The sequence below is a fragment of the Nicotiana sylvestris genome, chromosome 10 (genome assembly GCF_000393655.2).
Source record: "Nicotiana sylvestris chromosome 10, ASM39365v2, whole genome shotgun sequence".
Taxonomy (NCBI): domain Eukaryota; kingdom Viridiplantae; phylum Streptophyta; class Magnoliopsida; order Solanales; family Solanaceae; genus Nicotiana; species Nicotiana sylvestris.
The window spans coordinates 2,468,353-2,491,113 of record NC_091066.1 but is presented as its reverse complement, the minus strand read 5'-3'; the positions used below and the strand labels follow the sequence as shown (position 1 = coordinate 2,491,113).

The following is a 22,761-nucleotide window of genomic DNA, read 5'->3' as shown; positions in this document are numbered from 1 at the left end:
GTATCTGTTCCGAAAAATTTATAGGTGTGTTAGCACTCTCCATTGTTGGGCACGCCTAAAGTCTGTCCTAACAATAGGCTCTTTACAATCTCCCTACCCCCTGAACCCCCCTTATGTTTACTTATCTGTAGCTATTTCCCTCTCTTTTTCCCCCTTTTAGAATTCTGTTTCTACACCTTCACACTCTCTTAGTCTTTAAGTTCTACCCCTCCCTTGTGAGCCTTGCCTTGGGACCCTTTGAGATCCCTATGAACTTGGACACTTGAGGGTTGGCCCTTTCACACTGCACTTGTCCAAATCTGATAATATATTTGGGTGTGAGCATTTCCCGGAGTCCTTTTTGAGGCTCTTAGGGAACTTTGACACACTCGAATGGGAGAAAAGCTTTGGATCTTGATCTTATGGAGTTGGTTTACCTCATATTTCAGACAGGAAGTCTGAATCAGGCTCTCCTTTGATTGTACTTTTATTTACATTTTTCTGATGTATTTTACTTTATTCTGGGTTGTAATAATTTGTAATAAACTCTTGGGGATGGCTAGTGAAAAGGGCGGGTAACTATGTATGCAAAGGGTAGATACCATGCCTATAGGTATTTCTGAATTCTGCACTCTCACATAGATACCATGCCTATAGGTATTTCTGAATTCTGCACTCTCACATAGATGCCATGCCTATAGGTATTTCTGAATTCTGCACTCTCACATAGATGTCATACCTATAGGTATTTCTGAATTCTACACTCTTACATAGATACCATGCCTATAGGTATTTCTGAATTCTGCACTCTCACATAGATACTATGCTTATAGGTATTTTTGATTTCTGCACTCTCACATAGATGTCATGTCTATAGGTATTTCTGAATTCTGCATTCTCTCATATAGAAATTGTGTCCATAAATATCCAGAAATCTGAATTCTGCATATGCATATAGAAAATATGCCTATAGGTCCTTCTGAATCTTGTATACCCATTTTCATCTAGAAATCATGTTCATAGGTCTTAAACAAAATTCAGCACCTAGATATCATGCCTATAAGGTTTCTGTACTTTTACCACGTCTATAAGGCTTCTGACCAACTACGCATAGAAAGTATGTCTATAGGAATTATTAATCGAATATGAATCTCTTCATTCACAACTAGAGCTAAACCAGTAATAACAAGGATCATCATTTGCAGAACTCATGACCTTCGTAAAAAACTTGCTTTCTTTAATAATCTGACAACCTTTTTAACCTGTACATATTCAGTTTATTATTATTGCTTTCTGAATTCAGTAGATACCATGTCTATAGGATCCTTGTCCAACACTTAGGCAAGCCTTAGGGCTAAGTTATAAACTTAATATGTGCTATTAGCTACAACCAGCAGGTAGACCTGACTCGGGCTTCTTATCTGAATTATGTAATAAATTAGTCTGCCTCAACCTTTTAGTTCTTAATCAGACCGTAAACAGTATGTGAAAGTCATGCTAATTATGTTCTTTCTTTGTTCAAGGAGGTATATCAGAGCCTTTTACTTGTTATGTGCTTTATCCCAACTTACTATACATGTTTTTTGTATGTCGCCTTAGAATTTTGCCTTTGAAACTATAGATAAGCCTAACATCCCTCCCCCTTGGATTAGTAGTCCTAAATGACTTCAGGACTGATAAGATTGGGACGGGTAACATCATGCAATAAGTAAACTAGACCATTCCGCGCTTTAATACCTTAATGGGGTGGGGAAGGGTAGATATGGATATGATGACCACGCGATAACGTCTCGTGTAGCCCCTTACTGAGGAGTGATTACCGGATGTTGTGTGGGGTGATCCATATTATTAATAAACCTAGGACCCCTTTTCTTCTTTGTTTCTTCTAAAGATTTCAAACTATCTCTTTTAAGAAAATCAACTTCCTTTTAATTCTTTCCAATTTTGTTTGTAACCATTATGTGAAAATCCCCTCTTTTTTGAAGTTTTATTTGCCTACATGTTATTTGCACCTAAATTCACAACAATAGTCTGGCGAGGAACCATACTAGTGGATCCTGAGGGGTGTCTAATACCTTCCCCTTGGGATAATTTCAAGCCCTTACCCAATCTCTGGTTACTCAAATCAAACCTACTTGGTGTCCTAATGCACCTTAATCATTAGGTGGCGACTCTTCAATCCAAACCCAAATTCCGAAAAAGGGAATGAGTGGTCCTCTCAAATGTCATAAACCCGATTTCACGAGAAAAAAAGGGCACAACAAGCCTCGGTCACGGTGCCCGCTTCCAACAAACTCTCATAAATTTCACGTTGAGCTTCGACATAGACCCAGAGCTCATGAGTCTGGCGGGGAACAACAGCATGAGACGATTCAGCTTGAGCCTTTAGTCTCTCATTCTCCGCCTCCAGGGCCCTGACTCGATCTCCCAGGAGCAAAGCTTCCTGATCAATCGTACCAATCCGCTCCTCGAGCCTTGCCTCCATAAGGGTTGATGTCTCCCTCTCCGATTCCTTCTCAGACCGGAGCACACGAATAGCTTTTTCTAAAGTCGTCGCCCTCGCTAAGGCCTCTGACCAGGTTCTCTCAACATTCTCCAGGCCAGCGATCTTATTCTCTAACGTGGAGTTTTCCTCTCCATTCTGCGCTCATCGCCTCGACCCAGATCAAGTTCTGGTCCATATCCGACTGTATGGACCTCAACTTGCCCTGCAAATACTCACATTCTACGGTGACAACCTTGCCCAATTCGAGCTCCTCGTCCTTGAGGCGGAGTTGCTCCTCGAGCTCGCTCTTACTACGGATCATCTGTAGTAGCTCTTGATCCCTCCTCTCCAACTCCTCACCTAGAGCCCAATTGCGGGGGTCAGTCCTCAACCGTTCGTGCAATTCACGACACCTGTCGTGGTAGCGACAATATTTCTCCAACATCTGTAAGAAGATACTTGACTGGGTGTTGGCCCTACGGATGCTTTCCACCTCCACCATATACGTCTAAAAAAAAGAAAGGCGATTAAACTAATGCTTTCAAGAAAAGGGAAAGTCCAAAACAAGAGCCAAAAATATATCATACCCTCAAGCCCATGACAGCCACCTCATCACTCAACTCGACATTAGGGATACTCCACAGGGAATCGTTCTCCGCTTCCGAGCACAGCAGGCTAAATTGCGGCACCAAGTTATCCCCCTGCACCAAAAGATTCACGTCAGAAGGAATTATGAGAACTCGAGCTGACCCCCCGGCGTGAACCACCGAATGAGTTAGTCCCTCCTCGAACATTCTGACGTTGTCAGGATCCAGGTCTGACTCGGATTTGTACTAATCAATCACCACGCCTTTCCCTCTTTCCGCTGCAGAAGCAGAAGTTCGACCCTCCGCGGACAAAGAGGGCACGTCTAAAGTCATTATAGCGGCATCGTAGGTCTGGTTCTCTGCTCCGGCAGGGCGCTGATCATTACTAACATCGAGAATTTCTGGCTGAGCCATTGCAACGACCGGAGTTTCCAGGTACCTACCACCGACATTTTCTTCAACAACTCGCTCCGCCTCTACGGAAGACGCCACAGCAACACCTTCTCCTGAGCCCATCGGGGGAGACTCGTCCAGGTTAATCACTGTTGGAGGCGCCACCTCGAACTCTACCCTCCGTCTCATCGATGGCCCTTCTTCCCCAGTTGAAGGTGATTCATTCATAGGAAGAACCTCGTCCTAGGAGGCAGTCCTAGCTGGGGCAACCAAGGCCACAGATTCGATGGAAGCTGTCCTCGACAAAAGATGAGTAGCAGCTACCGCGATAAGACGAGTGGATGCAGCCGGCCGACGAAAGGCCAATTGAGGAGGCTTGGCTCTCCGTACTCTCCCTGATAGCGACAAACGAGGTATAAGAGACGAGACGAAAAACGAATAAAGGAGAACAACAAATAAGGACACCATCTCACCTGTAGGGGGCCTACATCCAAACCTTTCATGAAAAGTCGACCAGGTGTGAACCCCCACTGTGTGGGGAAGAACGGCCTCCACCCATTCACGAATCCCTTCAAGAGGCAGCAGAGGCAACTTCTTGGCTACAGAATAACAAGACAATTTAGTACCCACAACGTAAAAAAAGGGGGAGAAAAAGAGAAATCGAACATTCTGTTAATCAATGACGCAGACTTACGGGTAAAATTCCATCTCTCGGGGAACCCAGTTGGGTCCGCCACAATGTGCTCGATCCGCACGTAGAAAAAGTTCTCGTAAAAGTGACGACTGGTTCTATCATCCATCTTTACCACTATACCCTTTGATCCCCGAGGACGCGTATGAATCATTGTGCCTCGAATCAATTAGGGAGCAAAAAGGCTAAGCACATGGCCTAGAGTAACCTCACGACCGGCAAGCTCCGCATATTTGAGTAGCATAAGAAACAACTTGTATAAATAAGGAGAGAGTTGAGCAGGACACACCTCATAGTAGCGGCAGAAAGCCACCACTAACATAGGAAGCAGAAGCGTGTACCCTACAATGAAGGGGTAGGCATAGAACATACAAAAACTGGGGCGGTCGTATTGAACTCGGTCGTTCCTCCCCGCCGGCTGTATCTCGACGAAGCTAGGGATTGCTCCCTCAATTCTGCGATCTCTCTCTCATATAACGGGAATAATGTTCTCCGGTTCCGTTCCACCGCCGATGCTAAAATCAATTGCGTCCCTCCCAGGGCAGGGTAGGATCTCATCTACCGAAGGAACCTCCTCATCCTCCACCATGCTCGATTCCCTGGTATCCTGAACAGGGTCCTCAGTTGCCGGAGGGGCGACAGGAAGATTGTCACGGGAAGAAGCACTAGCAATTTTTAGCCAAAAGGGAAAAACTCTCCGGAAAAAGTGAAAACTAAAGATCTTAATAAGCAGGAAAGTAAGCAAGAACTCGAGGTATCAGAAAAGGAGATATCAGGGGAATTTCCTTAAAATGAACACTGAAGTGTGAGAAGCGAATAACAAGATCCCCCTATTTATAAGAGACAAATCCCCCAAACTCGAAACCCAAGAGTCGCCATTTGAACCTGATGGGAAGCGAAACGTTTCAGTTCCTCAGAAACGTGGGTCATAATGATGGCACGCACGAAGCAACATTTCATGTCCCTACCGGCGTTTCAATTCTAATACCATCGCGGCGATACGCGAATACAAACCCCTAACATTTCAATAAGTTCGAAATAACCCCTAAGGCCAAGGGCCTTCTCCATCAATAGAAATAGAAAAGTTCGACCTCGATCGAACTCAGACGCCGTTATTTCGATAAGTTTGAAATAACCCCTAAGGCCAAGGGCCTTTACCATCAACAGAAATAGAAAAGTTCGACCTCGCTCGAACTCAGACGCCGTCACTTCGATAAGTTCAAAATAACCTCTAAGGCCAAGGGCCTTCGCCATCAACAGAAACAGAAAAGTTTGACCTCGCTCGAACTCAGGCGACGTTATTTCTATACGTTCGCAATACACGACTAAAAAACATAACAAGGGGTCAGATTCCTCTCGACTATGTCGCATATGTGATCCGCCCGCTGGGTCCGATGAGGCACGACCCCGACGAAAAGAAGGACTAACTGTATTGGTCAAAATCTGACCACTCCGATCAGGGCGGTCACGACCGCATTTCTGCCACTGGGTAAGAAGACAATAGAGTCAATCCAATCCCTCTTTTAAGGCATTCAACACAACAACAAGAGCAAGGCATTTTCCGCAACTAGGAAACCTCACTGCCCTAGGCACGCCAAAGTCGTGCAAAGGGTAAGAGGGTTTTTCAAATATATATATATATATATATATATATATATATATATATATATATATATATATATAAAAGCGCAAGTAAGCTCCACAGAGGTGGGGGCTCCTCCTCCTGGAGCATTCTCACAAAATAAAGAGATGAACAGAACCCCACAGGAAAGAGGGAAAAAAGAGGGTTTTGCGTATGAAGAAGAAGGAGTGAGATCCATCCCCGTACCCCCAAAAGGGCAAAACAATTGTAATTCTTCTTCCCCCTCTACGGAGAGGGAAGGCAGCATTCGATTTTGAATAAGATCTTTTGGTGCTCTATTTATCTAATGTGCAATTGCTGTCATTTAATCTTTCGATCTGGTATTAATTAAATTTGACTACGATTTACCCCTTCATTTTTGATTGATTTGCTTAAAAAGAGTTAAAAAATCTTTTGAGTCAAACAACCTGCACATAGGGGTAAGGTCTGCACCACTTTGTAAGATTATACTGGATATGTTATTGTCATTGTAAAGAACTGAATATTGGTTCAAGTAACAAATAAAAACATTAAATGTAATGCTAATAATACCAACCTCTATACATTTAAAATGGGACAAAGAGACTACCATGCATCCATTATTATCTCCTGAAGAATTATTTTGGAAAAAATTAAGAGGAAAAAATTATGGGGCACTGGAGTTTCAAGATTATTTAAAAACTCACAATCAAGCTTTAGTAATATAATAACGAACTAAGAATGATGGTTAACTGATCTAACAAGAGAGTAGTAAACTCCATTAGGCCTTTTAGCCAACAAAGAAGAGTGAGTTCCCTTCTCCATACAACTTTGCATTTGTCCAACACAGCAATTGTATCACAATTTTGTATAGTACTTGGCCTATGTGCCACAACAACACTTGTTCGCCCAAACATCTCTCGCTCAAGTGCTCCTTGTACTACTTTCTCTGATTTACTGTCCAATGCGCTTGTCGCCTCATCCGACAATAACACCCCTGGATTTTTTAATACTGCACGAGCTATCGCAATTCTCTGTTTTTGCCCTCCTGATAACTGCAGTCCCCTGTCCCCGCACCAAGGGTCATATCCGTCTTTAAATGCTGATATGAAACCATGGGCGTTTGCTGCCTACGCGGCCTCTATTATTTCTGTTACGTCCACTTTTTCTGATGCTCCATAGGCTATGTTTTACCTTATGGTTCCTGCAGATAATATAGGTTCTTGGCTTACAAGTGCTATGTGTTTCCTCAAAGACCTCAGGTGTCACGGCCGTCTATTTTTACTGCGCCACTTAAAGGATCATAGATTTTTTCTATTAGACCAATTATAGTAGACTTTCCAGATACACTTTGTCCTACAAATGTTGTTGACTTTCCTGCTTCGATTTTTATTGTACAACCCCTTGAAGATAATCACATTGCGCCTAGCAGGGTATGCAAAATCCACGTTGCACATCTCAATATGGCCCGTTATTTTCATGGGCTTGTAACCATCTGAATCCTCTAGCTCGATTAAAGAATATCGGTCCAATACCAGCGAACACTGACCCAACAACATCGGCACCTTTGGCGAGGTCATTAGTCAGTGTTCCTACATGAATCCGGAATCAAAATGTGTTTTTTTTTTTACTCAAAATACGCAAATAAGTGTTAAAAAAAAAAGTTACGAAACTATATATAACGCCACAAATAGTGGCGCTATACAGTAACTTTAACTGCACCGTTACTGTATAGCGCCACTATTTGTGGCGTTATACATAGTAAAGCTGACAGACCTTACATAGCGCCATTAATAGTGGCGCTATACCCCTTAATCCCATCTCATATAGCGCTGGCGCTATACCCCTTAATAAAAAACCTCCCGTCTTCTTCGTTTCGTCTCCCTCATTTCTTACTCCCTTTTGGTCCCCCCCCCCCCGATTCTGCCCCAATTTAAAAAAAAAAAAAATTGGATCCCCCCGGCACATAAGAGTTTAAGATTGGTGGTCCCACTGTCGAGTAGAGCTTCGTGTTATTGTGGATTCACTCTTCCGGAGTCAAAATTTCGATCTATTTACATTCCGAAAATTCTAAATCGAGGTATTTCGATTTATTTTAAGTTGAAACTTTTATAACAATGCATATTACTTGATTTATATGTGTTCTATTTCGGTTTGTGTTTATTTTTTCAGAAACTAGCATGTTAAATTTTATCCAGATTTAATTTTAGTGTTGTATAAAAATATGTAAATTAGTCTAAAAAATATGTTTGTTAATATCCTCATGTATATTTATGTGTTTTTATGACGTTTAGTTTAGATTATTTTTTAGCGTAGTAAAATGTAGACCTTTTTAGCGTAGTAAAACGTAGACCCTTTTAGCGTAGTAAAATTTAGAGTCTTGTAGCGTAGTATTGTGTAGTATTTTAGCTTAGAATTCATTTTGTTTAATTATCTTATATTCTAGCACGAAACCCATAATTATAAAATATATATATATATATAAAAAATTTATATATATAATTTTTACAATTAAGTTATTAAAAAATATGAATAAAAATTATTAAAAAAATATAAAATTATTAATGATAGTTTGGTACCACTGGGCCTCAGAAAATCTAGCACGAAACCCATAAGTATATAAATTATATAATTATATATATATAATTTTTACAATTAAGTTATTAAAAAATATGAATAAAAATTATTAAAAAAACATAAAATTATTAATGATAGTTTGGTACCACTAGGCCTCAGAAAATCTAGCACGAAACTCATAAGTATATATATAATTTTTATATATATATATATATATATATATATATATATATAATTTTTACAATTAAGTTATTAAAAAATATGAATAAAAATTATTAAAAAAACATAAAATTATTAATGATAGTTTGGTACCACTAGGCCTCAGAAAATCTAACACGAAAGTCATAAGTATATATATAATTTTTACAATTAAGTTGTTAAAAAATATGAATTTAAATTATAAAAAAACACATAATTATTAATGATAGTTATTAAAAATTATGAATTTGCAGTTGACGACATGGATGCACCTATACATCCCAGCCCTCAGACGTCGGAGCTACTACCCCTACAGCCCCAGCATAGATCCGAGCATATATGGGGGAGAGTTGCTTACGCAGACTTTTCGGGGCAGGAGAGTGGATTTATTGTGGGAGTTTTTGACTCCTCCCCGCGTTCTACATCCCCGTGTGGTCCATCACCTGGAGGAGATGGGATTATATAGGATCATTAGCATTGGCCGGATACAGCTCGACTATGCTTTGATCACGGCGTTGATTGAGCGGTGGCGACCGGAGACGCACACTTTCCATCTGCCCATCGGCGAAGCCACCATCACACTCCAGGACGTCGAGATTTTATATGGCCTGTCCACTGATGGCTTGCCAGTTTTACTGCCTGGGAATATGAGATATTTTAATCGGGCTTCATATATGGATATGCTGCACAGGCTCACGGGCTTCAGGTCCAAGGACCCAGATGTAGCAATTGGGAGCAGTTGTATGCAGTTGGTCCCCATTAGAGACCACTTGGTGCAGATCCACGATACTATCACCGACGACTCAGCGGAGGTGGATGTGGAGCAATATACGAGGTTGTTGTTTCTCCTTCTATTTGGGGGGAGGTCTTGTTCCCGAACACTTCGGGGAACCTAGTGAGCCTCCATTTTCTGCATCATATTGCGGACTTCGATGATACAGTCAGCTACAGCTGGGGTGGTGTTGTCCTATCAGTTTTGTACAGGTAGATGTGTCGGGCATCCATGGGCACACAAAGAGACGTTTCTGGCTTTCTGCCACTTCTACAGGTGACAACGTATTCAAATAATATGTCGTTTAGTTACAATTCTACCTAGTTATAGTTAATCTTTACGTCAACTTTGTATGTTAGGTTTGGGTGTGGGAGCGATTTCTGCAGCTTCAGCCACCTCTACCACAGCTACCGGCTAATGTACATATTCCTGATCTCCCTCTAGCTTGTACGTGGGTATTGCATCGTAGACTTGCACGAGAATATCATGTCCATCATAATCTCCCCTTCTGTAGGGATGTGTTGGATTTTCTGGAGGACGCACAGGTGAATATCTAACTAAACTTACCAATTATTGTTTAACTAGGTGTTGTGCATACTAACGGTTTGTGTTATTATTTGATAGTTCATCTGGACGTCGTACAGCAAAGAGCTGATAGGAACCCTGCCAGCGTATTGCACGCACGACCGCCATATTTGGAGGGCTTCCATCCCGCTCACGTGCCTCGATATTGTCGAGCATCATGCCTCAGAGCGAGTATTTCGTCAGTTTGGATTTCCGCAGCCTATACCGACTCGGCCTGCATGGGATAATTTACATTATGAGAGGGATGATCGGATGAGGGTGGACGACACATTTATTGATTGGCTAACAGCGCAGTTGGGTATTTGGGACAGCCGAGGGGACTTGACCCCAGCTCCGCAACACTTTCCTATTGAAGTTTATATGGCATGGTACCACACTGTTTCCCGACTTTTTATCGGGAACCCAGTTCATCAGGTAGATGGTCGGTACGTCTCATACGCCGGGAGACATGAGGCTCTGGTATATTTTCTGTTATTATCAATTACATTAATAGTAATTTCGAGTCAAATACGTAGTTTATTTTAAAAACTTTTGTGCAGGCGATTGGATTGCATACCGTATATCGTATGGGGCAACAGATGCAGAGTTATATCCACGATCCTGTGATCATGCTGGACTATAGTTGTCGCTTAATGGATGTGGCTGCCCAGACACTGCAGCGAGGCCGATCGGATCAGCGTTTGGCACACCAGCCAGATTATGTTGACCCAGCCACGTACCAGCGAGGTCGTGGTATCCACGAGGTGGTGGCCGACGAGCTGCTGTTGCTCCACGACGACATGCTGGTGCCGGACGACGTGGTCGTGGGCGGAGAGGAGGTCCCCAACAAGGGGGCTTTGAGGCTCCTGCTGATGATGTTGCTGCTGATATGGGAGGTGGCATGCATGAGACCGACATGCCGTCTTACAGCCTTGGCATTTATGACACTCCAGGGACGTCGCAAGTGACCCCATCGGGTCAATTCTTAATCACGGGCTCGGATTTTTAAGGAGTGGAGTTGGGTAGATATTTCCCTGGCCCGTCTACCACTGATGAGTCTCTGATCCGAGATTTTGATAGTGGGCACCGTCTGAGTTATGGCAGCTCATCACATACGCAGGTATGAGTTTGTTAGTATTAATTATATTACTGTTTTTACTATAACTTATTTATTTTCTTTAACTTTATTAATTTACTTTTTTAGTCTTCATGCGATGCTGCGACAGATGACTACATTCAGGATCCAGACACGATTATGGTAAGACAATATAAATTTTTGTGAATTGTTATGTAGTTTTCTATACTAAGTTTGATATTATTATGTAGCCTTCTACTGAACCTGACAGCACCACCGATACATGTCATCCTGTGCCGCATCCGGCCATAAGGAGACGACTTGATGATGATGATCCTGATAGCGTACCCGGGCGGCAGGGGATGCGCCTCAGGCCAACGGCTACTTTGAGACACACCGGATGCGGGACACATTGATTCGGTCTTCCATTTTTATGTTTTTTTGGTGTAAATAATATTTTTGTATACATTAACAACAATATTTAATCGAATATGATAGTTACTTTTTTTAGTTCTCATTTCGTTTTATAATATTTGGTATAGTAACACAACAACTTAAACTTAACTTCCACTTAAATTAAAATACAATTTAGTACAACAAACAAGGAAAACATTACTATAACACAAACACAAACATAACAGGCCAACATAATAAAAATACATGAAATATGAAAATGACACTAAACACATACACGCCAATGCTCCATCCTCAGTTGTCATTTATTCTTCGCTCCAACCACTTAAATCGTTCTTCAATTTGTTCTTTTTCTTCTTCTAACTCTTTCACTCTCGCCTTCACCTCTTCAAGTTCCCGTTTATATTTTTCGTTGCGTTCCTTGTGTGCTTCACAATTCCATTCTGCTCTCCATTTTTTATCTTCCACCTCCTTCAGTTTCTCCCTCATTTCTGTAATAATTCTATCTCCCTCCTTTTGTATTCTATGCTGGTATAACCACATATTATGAAATTCCTGTAATCTATCCCTGTAGCTTTCCTGATAACATGGTTCCTCAGCCCATTCATCAAATTCACAAGTAGGTTCGTCGGGTTGCTTGTACAACGTGTTCATACAACACCAATAGCGGCGTCCAACGTTAGCACCTTCCCACCCACAATCCATCATGCATGGTTTTCCACAGAAGCAAATTGGTGGACGACCAGGTTGAGCCATTTGTGAAATATTTGCTTATAATAAAAAACCTTACTTACTTTTAATGAAATATTTCTTGGGGGAAATTTTTAGCACACGAAATAACTACAATGACCCCATTATTTATAGGCGAAACAACATAAGATAGTGCCATATCTAATGGCGCCATATCATGATGTTGATAAGACGACTTTATGTCAGCCGGTCAGCTTTTTCAGCTTTTTCAGTTCGACAAGACAAGACACACATAGAGCCATATATAATGGCGTCATATTTTGCGTATTAAATATCGTGATGTCGACAAGACAACACACACATAATAAATATACCGATAATTATATTAAATTATTATTTAAATACGTAAAATGGGAAAGTACAAATCATAATTAACAAACAAGAAAATATTATTTCATAAATACTTAAATCGTATACATAACAACTAATTATTACAACATGAACTCATGGGTAGTTAGGTACAATAGAAGAACACCCGCCCTGAGCTTGATTACTGTTGCCACCCAAAGGACATTTTCTACGGTCGTGGCCTGTTTGTGAGCATATACCACATTTGCGCGCATATACGATATCACTAACATCCATTTGGTTCCGTATACGCGTTCTCTTTTGCATCTGTCTTTTACGCAAATAGGACTTGTTACACACCATTTTAAATGGTTCTGGGGGCCAGTAATGCTCAGAACCCACTGGCTGCAACTGACCACTATATGTGTTTAGGTATTTGGAAACACTATATTGTTGATCAATATAGTTGGTCTCCGCATAACCAACACGTTGAAAACACTTGATGGCATGTGAACAAGGCATGTGGTAGATTGACCATTTCCCACATGAGCATAACCTTGTAGATTCATTTACAGTATGTACATTATTACCCCGATTATTATGGATAGTGGTGCGAACTTCAAAAATACCTCGTTCGTTATCATATTGCAAAAAGGAATGTCAATGTGCTCGCCGTCTGTATTTATCTAATCTCTTCATAGGCACTGGCATAAATTCAACACCCCTTTCCATCAATTCCATTGCAGCTGCAGACCGTTGCACAAACCTCTCCGCCATCTGCTTGAACGACATACGCACCATGGCTGTGACGGGCAATCCTCTTGCCGACTTTAATAACCCGTTGAAGGATTCTGACACATTTGTAGTAATAATTCCCCAGCGTCTGCCACCATCTGCATGCAACGTCCACTTTTCAGGGTCATGTCGTATTAACCAACGATATGTTGCCTCGTCTTCTTTCCTGATAAAATCTATATGCCTCCGGAATTTATGTTGTTGGTGGTCTGTTGCTGCCATCCATATCAAATCATGTAGATCCTTTTTGGGATGTGCCTTCTGGAAATTGGCCTTCAAGTGCCTCACACAGTAACGGTGGTATGCATAAGGTTCTTGCCAAGCAGGAAGGTTCTCCACGGAACTTAATATACCCCTGTGCCGATCAGATATTAGACAAATACCTGAATGCTGTTTGACAACGTGCTCTTTCAGGTGGTTCAAAAACATTGTCCACGTCTCTATGCTTTCATTGGCACAAATAACAAAGGCTAGAGGAAATATCTGCCCATTAGCATCCACTGCCACGACTATCAATAGCTTGATATCGTACTTTCCATAGACATGAGTTCCGTCTATGGATATTACGGGCCGGAAATACGGAAAACCATCAATTGCTGGCTTAAACGCCCAGAACACATAATTGAATATATATTCTGGTTTACCCGGAATCATCCGCAAATGACTTATCCCAGTTACCATAGACTATTTCAAACGCTCTTTTGCGCCCAAGGTATGCCTTTTTTTAAGTAATTGTATGGCCATATTCCTGTTGGACTGCTGTAATGCACTCTTTGATTTTATACCTTATGGACGCTTCGATGTGCGGAATAATTACAAGAGATATCAAGTCAATATCCAAGTTGAAGTGATTCCCGTTGAAAGTGTCCATTTTGCATGTGTGGGTGGGAATGTATTTACCCACTTTCCACATACCTATCTTCTTCTTCGACGCACGCAACATCCAATTACATGGCCAAAACCACCTGCGGCAAATAGCCTTGTATACCGTCAGACTTGACTCCGATACCTGCATCTCACGACACTCTTTAACATTGTGCATTTTACAAGCCCTGCTTACGCGTGCTTTATCAGGAAAAAGTATCCCCTTTGCAAGCATTGTTGGTCTAGACTCATCCAATATTGCTGTCCGGATTTCATCAAAATCCCTTGTGAGAGCTTCCACATCCGGCACGGCTGGCAAGTTATCAATATAAGGAATCTCCCTTGAATGAAACGGCACTTCAGACGCGTACACTTTTCGTCTATGGGGGCTCTCTTCAAATCGGGTCCTTCCTCCTCGTCCTCTTCATCACCATCTTCACGAGCAAATGGTGTCTCGTCTCCCGATTCATCAACATTGTTATCGTAATCGTTGTTCTCTTCCTCACTCTGTGCATCTGCCAGATCCTGATGTAATAAGTCGTTTTCGGGCAATTGAATGAGTACGGGTAGTTCAACTTCCTCGTTTTCACTGCACATTTCAACAAAAATATAAGCTACTGAATTAATAAATGCTTTATATATGGCTATATCATTTCACTTACAAGTCATAATGTGATGACATTCCATGATGGACGTTTTCAGTTAGGTGATGACTACCGGATGGGCCACTTGTAAAATTCATATCCGGCCGGTACCCCCTATTAAATAAATGAGCGTTAAAATTAATTCAATACGCCAAAAATATACATAATTAACACAAATGAAAATTGAAGTTTACCACTCTTCTTGTGAATTATGGAAAGCAGGGTATAAATTATTTTCTCGCTGCTCATTCGCCGACGGTGATAAATTTAAATCAAGAAAAATTCTTTCATCTGGAACATGTCCGGCAAAAACTGATCCAGAATAACCACCCGATGACTGGTGGTTATCTCTACTACGCACAACCTCATTTTTTGGAACGTCTTCGACCTTCACGTACATCTCCAACATTGTGATTACAAGAAATTCCCGACATTCGTCCGGAGTCCTCAGGAAATCACTCAAAGTGTCATCATCGTCGATGTTAAACTCTGAGTAAAAAGCAACCCCTTGCGGCATAACGGAATACGGATATCTTCCGGTTACTTTGAGTATCACTGAACGTTTTCTCACACTCATTTTTTTGCATAACAACGATATCAATGTTTCGTACTCCATTGAAAGTGGCAATTTAACATTACACTTAGCAGGTAAACTGTAGCCCACAGAGTTATTCTCCATCACAACCTCACCCCCCAATATAATGATACTCTTATTCTACGTTCTTCAGACATAATGAAAAAATGTTGGAGAATTTAATAACAATAGAAACCAACAAGAGTTAAAATTTTTTTTTTTGAATGAAGTTGTGGCGATTCTACGATGTTTATATAGGAAATGGCTAGCCGGGGAGTTTTTTTTTTGGTATATAGCGCCACAAAAAGTGGCTTTATACGCTTTTAAATTATTGAACACAGAAATTATTGGTGGGGTCAGGTAATAAGGGGTATAGCGCCACTATTAATGGCGCTATGTAAGGTCTGTCAGCTTTACTATGTATAGCGCCACAAATAGTGGCGCTATACAGTAACGGTGCAGTTAACGCTACTGTATAGCGCCACTATTTGTGGCGTTATATATAGTTTGGTAACTTTTTTTAACACTTATTTGCGTATTTTGAGTAAAAAAAAACCACATTTTGGTTCCGATTCTTCCTACATCCGCAGTGGCACGCCCATTGGTAGTTAAAATCATGAAGACCTAAAACGGGGTTTTGGCTCCAATATAGCCTTAGGCCATGAGATTGCCACCACACCTGAAATAAAGAGCCCGTTTGGATTAGCTTGTTGTAAATAGCTGATAAGTTTGAAGTGCTGAAAAATATTTTTACCTGCTGAAACTATTTTTTAAAATAAGCATTTACGTGTTTGAATATGTGTGCTGAAACTGATAATAAACAGTTGATATGTTTGGTATAAAAGTGGTGATAAGTTTCTTTTTGTTAAAATGACAAAAATATCCTTAAAACTTTTAAAAAGATTATAAATTAAAAAGATTCTTTGTAAAGAAAAGGATGAACATCGAATATGGAATGACAAGAAAGTTAGAAAATTTATTTTGGGAAAAATATTTACGAATTAAAAAATATTATTAGGCATAAACTAGTAAAAACCTTGGTCAAACTAAAAGTGCTTTTAAGCAGAACAGCCATAAGTTAGGGGTGACCAACTTATGACTAATTTTAGCTTATAAGCACTAGACGTATAAGCACTTTGGGTATTTACCAAATGCATAGATAAGTCAAAAAATGCTTAAAAATCAATTTGACCAGCTTATAAGCTTAGCCAAACACCCTTAAAGAGCCAAAGTACATATTGCCAAACTGTTTGAAGTCCCAAGTCCGATTCCAACAAACCAGGATTGTCGTAGGACTAAGTGCACAGATAGCCATTCTCAAGGATGTTATTTAGAAATTAGCCACTATTTATTTTTGTCTTGAAATTTCAAACTAGAAATCTTAATTTCAGAACAATTCAGGGCATTTTTGTCATGAAAAACTAAAATTCAGGGCACATTGGTCAATTCCTAAATAGCAGCCCTTTAGAGTGACTAGCTAATGTCATTTTTACGACTTGTCGTATACTTTCTCGTAGTGGACCCTCTTGGGCTGTCTTGAGCATTTGAAGAATTCGGAGCTGGGAGGAGAAGGCCGTTTCTCAGTTAATAAATGTCTGGAATCTTGGGTTACTAATTGGTGGAATACTTGGCAATTCGAAATTTTTTCAAATAACATTCAAGAAAAGAGTCTTCGAAAAATTCATAGAATTAGAGGAACTCCTCTTCTTGGTTACAGTTCATAGATTGGTAGCTGCTTCAGCTATTAACTTGCTGCTTTCTTCTTGGGCTTTTGATGGATTTTTTCGACATGCTTTTTAATAGCACCCTCTTGCAATAGAAGCACAATACGAGGAGAGGTTGGACTGCGATCAAAACCAATGCAATTCTCCATGTGATAAATAGGCCAATTATGCAAACGATGGTCATTGCCGAGATTGTTTGAATGAGTAATGAACCAATTTTAGCTATCCATATTCCAGAATAATGCCAAATGGCCAGTTTTAATACTCCTAGACTTTTGGGAAGATCACGCATTACAAATAACTTGATTGTGCTTAAAATTGGCTAAACAATAAATGAAAGCACCATCCTAGGGTCCCTTAGGGTGGAAGGGGCGAAGAAATTTATTATCTCGCGAGGCAAGTGATTAATGTATGCTCTAATTTGGGACTAGTATACTAATATACTCGATTTGTTTAGACTGACCGAAACAAGAGGGGTTGCTCTGATGGTAAACAACCTCAACTTCCAACCAAGAGGTCGTGAGTTTGCATCTCACCAAGAGCAAGGTGGGAAGTTCTTGGAGGGAAAAATGTCGGAGGTCTATTTGGAAATAGCCAGTCTACCTCAGGGTCTACTAAAGGTTTAATATTAGGGAAAATTATATTGTATAGAGCTTTCAAAATAATAGCCGAAAAAATATATCTTTTTTTGTATATATATATGTAGTTTATCGAATATACAAAAATTATATAATTTTTATATACTTTTTCGACTATCAAATATAAATAATTTACGTTGTGGGTTAAAAGTGATAATAATGTTAATTACAAGTAAACGAGAGAGTAAAGTTAAGAGGTAAAATAACAAAAAGGCCCCATCCCCAGTTCTTTATGTAATAATAATAAATTCTAATTGCTTGCACTAAAATATTTTTAATGATTAAGCAAGCGTGCTATAATTAATAACATACATAGCTTACAACATTTTAATTTGAATATTCCCAAAACGAAGGCAAAACATATTGCAGCAGCATGGGCTCCTTGCTACCCAGATATCTCCGATCCAAAACTACCACTTTTCCGCCGCAGCTCCGCCATCACCTACTTCTCGGAGTCACCGGAGTCATCGAATCTCCGGCTTTACTTAAAAAACCAATAATGCCCTTATCTAATTCCATATTAATGTTTCCACGCCAATTTTGTAAGCTTCCATTTGGAGTAGTATCAAAAGTGGAACTGATGAGAGAAGGATTGCAGCCGGAGCTGATGCCGAAACACGTAGCTCTTATACCGGACGGTAACCGGAGATGGGCTAAGGAGAGAGGTTTGTCGCCGGAAAAAGGTCATGAAGCTGGGAAAAAAGTGCTCGGAGATTTGTGCCGTTATTGTTCGAAATGGGGAGTCAAAGTTCTTTCTGCTTATGCTTTTTCTACTGAGAATTGGTCAAGGCCCAAGGTAAGTACGAGTATTTAATTAATTTTTCTTTTTAATTTTTTAATAATACATTGGCGAAGGGAACTAGGGAAGAGGAAATATGGAGGAAATTACAATGTGAGAATTAATTGGGGAGTGAATCATGTAAAATTTCAGATAGTTAATCAACTCATATTATTGGTGCAAAGTTTTCACTGATAAAGAATTCCAATTTAAGGCTTATTTAATTTGGTTTGATTAGATATGATTGTCCAATTACATTTTCTTATTCCGTGATAATTATTTTTTGTATTTGAAGTATATGAACAAGCTGCAATGACATTGATAAACATGAACTGTTTCAAAAAGTATTTTAAGTAATATTTACACAAAAAATTTCACCATAAGCCCTTATAGGTTAATGGAATTTAAGATAAATTTGTCAACTGCACTCAAAATTTCAGATTTTTTCACCCATTTTCTGCAATTATATATTGGACAGGCAGAGGTAACTTTCTTGATGACGAGCTATTTTGAAGGGCTTATTCACGACTTCATGAGGTATTACTTTTAACTGAAAATCAACTATTAAAATCTTCTTGTATATGAGTTTTTCTTAAATTATTTTACTCATTATTGCAACAACAACATAGCTAGTGTAATGCCACAAGTGTGGTCTGGGGAAGGTAGAGTGTACGCAAACCTTAACCTTACCTTTAAAAAGGCTGAGAGGTTATTTCTCGGAGACCTTGGCTCAGGAAGGGGAGAGGGGAGGGGCAATAACAAGCAAACCGATCTGACAACCAAAACAAAAATGCAAAACTAGCAAAAGGTAATGCAATCAGAAAATTGAAACACAAGACAACAGCAAGTAATAACAGAAGACTAGGGGTACTGGAAAAAAAAAACACGGAAGACACCAAGTGGTGTGTCAAATCTACTGCTACAAACAAGGACAACTCTTGACCACCTAACCCTTTACCTTTATTCTCAACCTCCACACCTTCCTATCTATCGTCATGTTTTCAGTGAGCCGGAACAACGACATATCTTGCCAAATCACCTCTCACCAATATTTCTTCGGCCTACCTCACCTTACTCATTATTGCAATAGTCATGAATTTGCAATTCTTTTACTACTTTCTCATTATATTCACTTGTTTCCCTTTACAATATTTTCAGAGATATTGCACGTTGTACTTATATTAATGTCTGTAGGTATGGAATGAAAATGTCTGTTATTGGTGATAAGTCCAACCTTCCCAATTCTCTGAAAGAAGCGATAAACCACGCTGAGGAAACAACAAAGGACAACACAGGACTTCATTTTGTGGCTGCACTTAACTATGGTGGAAGATATGACGTAACACAAGCTACTAAAAAGATTGCTACCAAAGTTAAAGATGGAGTTATTCAATTAGAGGATATCAATGACAGATTAATCGACCAAGAATTAGAGACTAAGTGTTTGGAATATCCTAATCCTGATTTTCTCATAAGAACTAGTGGAGAGCTGAGAATTAGCAATTACATGTTGTGGCAATTGGCTTATAGTGAATTCTACTTTGTGGATAAGTTGTTTCCTGAATTGGATGAAGCTGATTTTGTAGCAGCTTTACGTTCGTTTCAGCAGAGGCAAAGGCGTTACGGTGGACACAAAATTTAATGAAATTGTAACAATCATTACTTGTTGTCTTCGTGTAACCTATAGGTCTCGGGTTCGAGTTGTAGAAGCAACCACTAATGCTTGCATTAGAGTTGGCTGTCTACATCACATCCCTTGGGGTGCTGCCCTTTCCCGAGCAGCTCGGTATTATGCACCGAGCTGCCCTTTGGTAACAGTCTGTTCTTTGTGAATTCTCTTAATCAGATGTATGGAGAGGGTGTTGTTTTAAACTTTAGGAAAATGAAAAGGAACGTTTTTTTTTTAATTGATATTTGTAATTTCCTATAGAATAAAAAGTTAGTATGTGCTTAGCTTCTTAATGTTGGTTATAGATTTCAAATTTTAAACTTTGATTTTGATATATATTTTAACGTAGTAGGAATTGTTGATATCAAGACTTCAATTTGTACCATTGTTTTATGTGAGAAGACTAGAGGTTTTTAGTAAAAGTTCGGTGTTTCTCTGTTTCTGTAATTTATTTTTCCTTCCAATAGCATAGCACAATAAAAACTGGCTAGATAAGATTGAGTTAAACGAAAAGTCAGATTCTTATTTTTCTATATTAAAAGACCAATACCAATCGTTGAAGTTGAAAGGGCTCTAAAAAACTCATCAGTTACTTTGAAGTTGAAACACTTTCCATCTCTATATATATAACTTCATCCTCAAATATTTTTTGGTTTGAGGGGAAATCTGCAGCCGGTACAACCTCTGCCTCATCCTCAAATTACTTACTGCATTGAGCGCGTTTCATAAAGCAAGAAATTAATATAATGAGCGTAGATATGAATATGATCAAGGTTGGGCCAGTGGGAGGACAAGAGGGAACTGTTCAGTTCTTGTTCGTTGAGAGTGGCAACTTTGTTTTGTCTGACATACATGGTGCTGCACATAACAAAAACTTCACTAAGGTAAGACACAATAAATCTTCAGCGTCCATATTTCGATGTAGTACAATACAATATTATACGATATATTATGAAACGATACATTACAACCATCGAAACAAGCTGTTAGGAACATTGCTAAATATTACTACTACGTAAGTACTAATAAATTTTTTCATGATCGTCCATTTATATAATGAATTAGGTTGTGCTGGATTATCCATCAGAATTTCTTACTTGGGTAAGTGGTTCCTACCATGGAACTGGTTTGAGATCAATAACGTTCAGTAAGCCGTTACACTGAGTTCAAATTTGAAATAGGAAATGATCGTTCTTTTGGTGGAATTTACGGCACCAAAACTGATCAAGCCATTGAGAGTATTGGGGTCTATGTGAAGCCCATCACATCCTCCATGATCACATCCACTGGTTCTCGAGTGAAGGTTAAAAGGGAAGAAGAAGATTAATTCAACGTATGTACTTTCATCAATCGTTAACTTTTTCTAATGGACTCGTTACTACTTTATTATACGCTTATTTTGTTTTATTATGATTATTTTATATATGATTGTCTTTTTATCATCTGGTGTTTTGGTTAATGTTAGTGGATAGTTGCACAATTGTCTTAAAGGTGAATTCATCTTTGCGGATAATTTTGTTTCCTCAATTGGATGAAGCTGATTTTGTACCAGCTTTACGTTCTTTTCAACAAAAGCCAATAGGCGTTATAATGGACACAAGATTTATATATATATTGTGTGTAGGTGGTTTTCAGCTCCTCTTTATTCTAAATATCTTTGTTTTTTAATTCTACAAAATCAACGCAAGTAACACTGGTAAAAGAATCCTAAAGCTAATTAAAGTGATGTATTAATTATGTTGAATCCTAAACCTAAGCAAAAACTGAATCCTAAACCAAAGCAAAGACACAGCGTATAAGTAACATTAACCTAAACAGAGAGCCGTATTTAACATAAGCGGCAGTTTTTGGTCTTTTCAAAAAGAAATTATTAGTACTTCATCTTCAGATTATTAACTAGAGTACTACGTCGTTTCACAAATATGAATACGATCAAGGTTGGGCCAGTGGGAGGAAAGAATGGAACTGTTTGGGATGAAAAGGGAAGAGGTGAAATAGCCAAGATTTTTCTTTCCACAGGAACAGATTTTGTTTTGTCACTTCAATTCCTCTACGTTGAGAATGGTCAATTTGTTTTGTCTGACAGATATGGTGCTGATCATAACTATATCTTTGCTACGGTACGTGTCCTTTGATTTGAGATTTAAAGCAATTTTTGAACTATCTTTTATCACTTCAATGAAACTTATATTATATCAAAGGGATATGTATATACAGTGGCGGAGGCAGGATTACTGCCAAGGGCAGTGGCGGAGCCACATTGAACCAAGGGGTATCGCCGGAAAATTACACTATATTGCTAGATAATTTTTTTTATGTATATTTACTATACGGTGAATTTCCTTGATTTTTCAATGTATCTAATAATTTATATTTTGACATCTTTTGATGAAAATTCTGTCTCCGTCACTGGCCAAGGAGGTTCAAAAAAGAAAAAGGTTAGAAAGGTTGTAGCTCGTGGAAATAGAACCAATAACCTTACAAAAGTTTTGAAAGCCCTTGACCACTAAGCTATGGTTTTGGATTGTGTCAAAGGGATTCAAAACATATTATATAAAGGTAAAAAACATATTTTGCCTTTTATATATAGTGTAATTTTTCGCCGGCGAAGGGGATTGAGTGAACACCCTTCTGTCCCCTAAATCCGCCTTTGTCCTATTTACACAATACAATTTACCAATAAAGTGAACTCAATTAAATCT

At 39.4% G+C, this 22,761-nt stretch overlaps 2 protein-coding genes and 2 pseudogenes across 2 annotated transcripts; 2 read left to right on the top strand and 2 right to left on the bottom strand.

Moving 5' to 3' along the window:
• Positions 1-1,359: 1,359 nt before the first annotated feature.
• Positions 1,360-10,764, bottom strand: LOC138880398 (ABC transporter B family member 15-like; annotated as a pseudogene).
• Positions 10,765-13,400: 2,636 nt separating this feature from the next.
• On the bottom strand, positions 13,401-17,266 carry LOC138880397 (putative multidrug resistance protein; annotated as a pseudogene).
• A 629-nt stretch (positions 17,267-17,895) lies between these two features.
• On the top strand, positions 17,896-20,297 carry LOC104249474 ((2Z,6Z)-farnesyl diphosphate synthase CPT6, chloroplastic-like). Its single transcript, XM_009805909.2, has 3 exons — positions 17,896-18,408; positions 18,869-18,927; positions 19,585-20,297. The coding sequence occupies exons 1-3, from the start codon at positions 17,986-17,988 to the stop codon at positions 20,030-20,032; spliced, it is 930 nt and encodes a 309-aa protein (XP_009804211.1). The 5' UTR covers positions 17,896-17,985; the 3' UTR covers positions 20,033-20,297.
• Positions 20,298-20,817: 520 nt separating this feature from the next.
• On the top strand, positions 20,818-21,386 carry LOC104249476 (inactive protein RESTRICTED TEV MOVEMENT 1-like). The gene is made up of 3 exons (XM_009805912.1): positions 20,818-20,943; positions 21,125-21,185; positions 21,241-21,386. The coding sequence occupies exons 1-3, from the start codon at positions 20,818-20,820 to the stop codon at positions 21,384-21,386; spliced, it is 333 nt and encodes a 110-aa protein (XP_009804214.1).
• The last annotated feature ends 1,375 nt before the right edge of the window (positions 21,387-22,761 follow it).

Coding starts and splice junctions, on each gene's coding strand:
- LOC104249474 (XM_009805909.2), top strand. CDS start 17,986: ATGGGCTCCTTGCTACCCAGATATCTCCGATCCAAAACTACCACTTTT. Junction 18,409..18,868: donor AGAATTGGTCAAGGCCCAAG/GTAAGTACGAGT, acceptor TATATTGGACAG/GCAGAGGTAACTTTCTTGAT. Junction 18,928..19,584: donor CTTATTCACGACTTCATGAG/GTATTACTTTTA, acceptor TAATGTCTGTAG/GTATGGAATGAAAATGTCTG.
- LOC104249476 (XM_009805912.1), top strand. CDS start 20,818: ATGAATATGATCAAGGTTGGGCCAGTGGGAGGACAAGAGGGAACTGTT. Junction 20,944..21,124: donor ATAACAAAAACTTCACTAAG/GTAAGACACAAT, acceptor ATAATGAATTAG/GTTGTGCTGGATTATCCATC. Junction 21,186..21,240: donor TGGTTCCTACCATGGAACTG/GTTTGAGATCAA, acceptor AATTTGAAATAG/GAAATGATCGTTCTTTTGGT.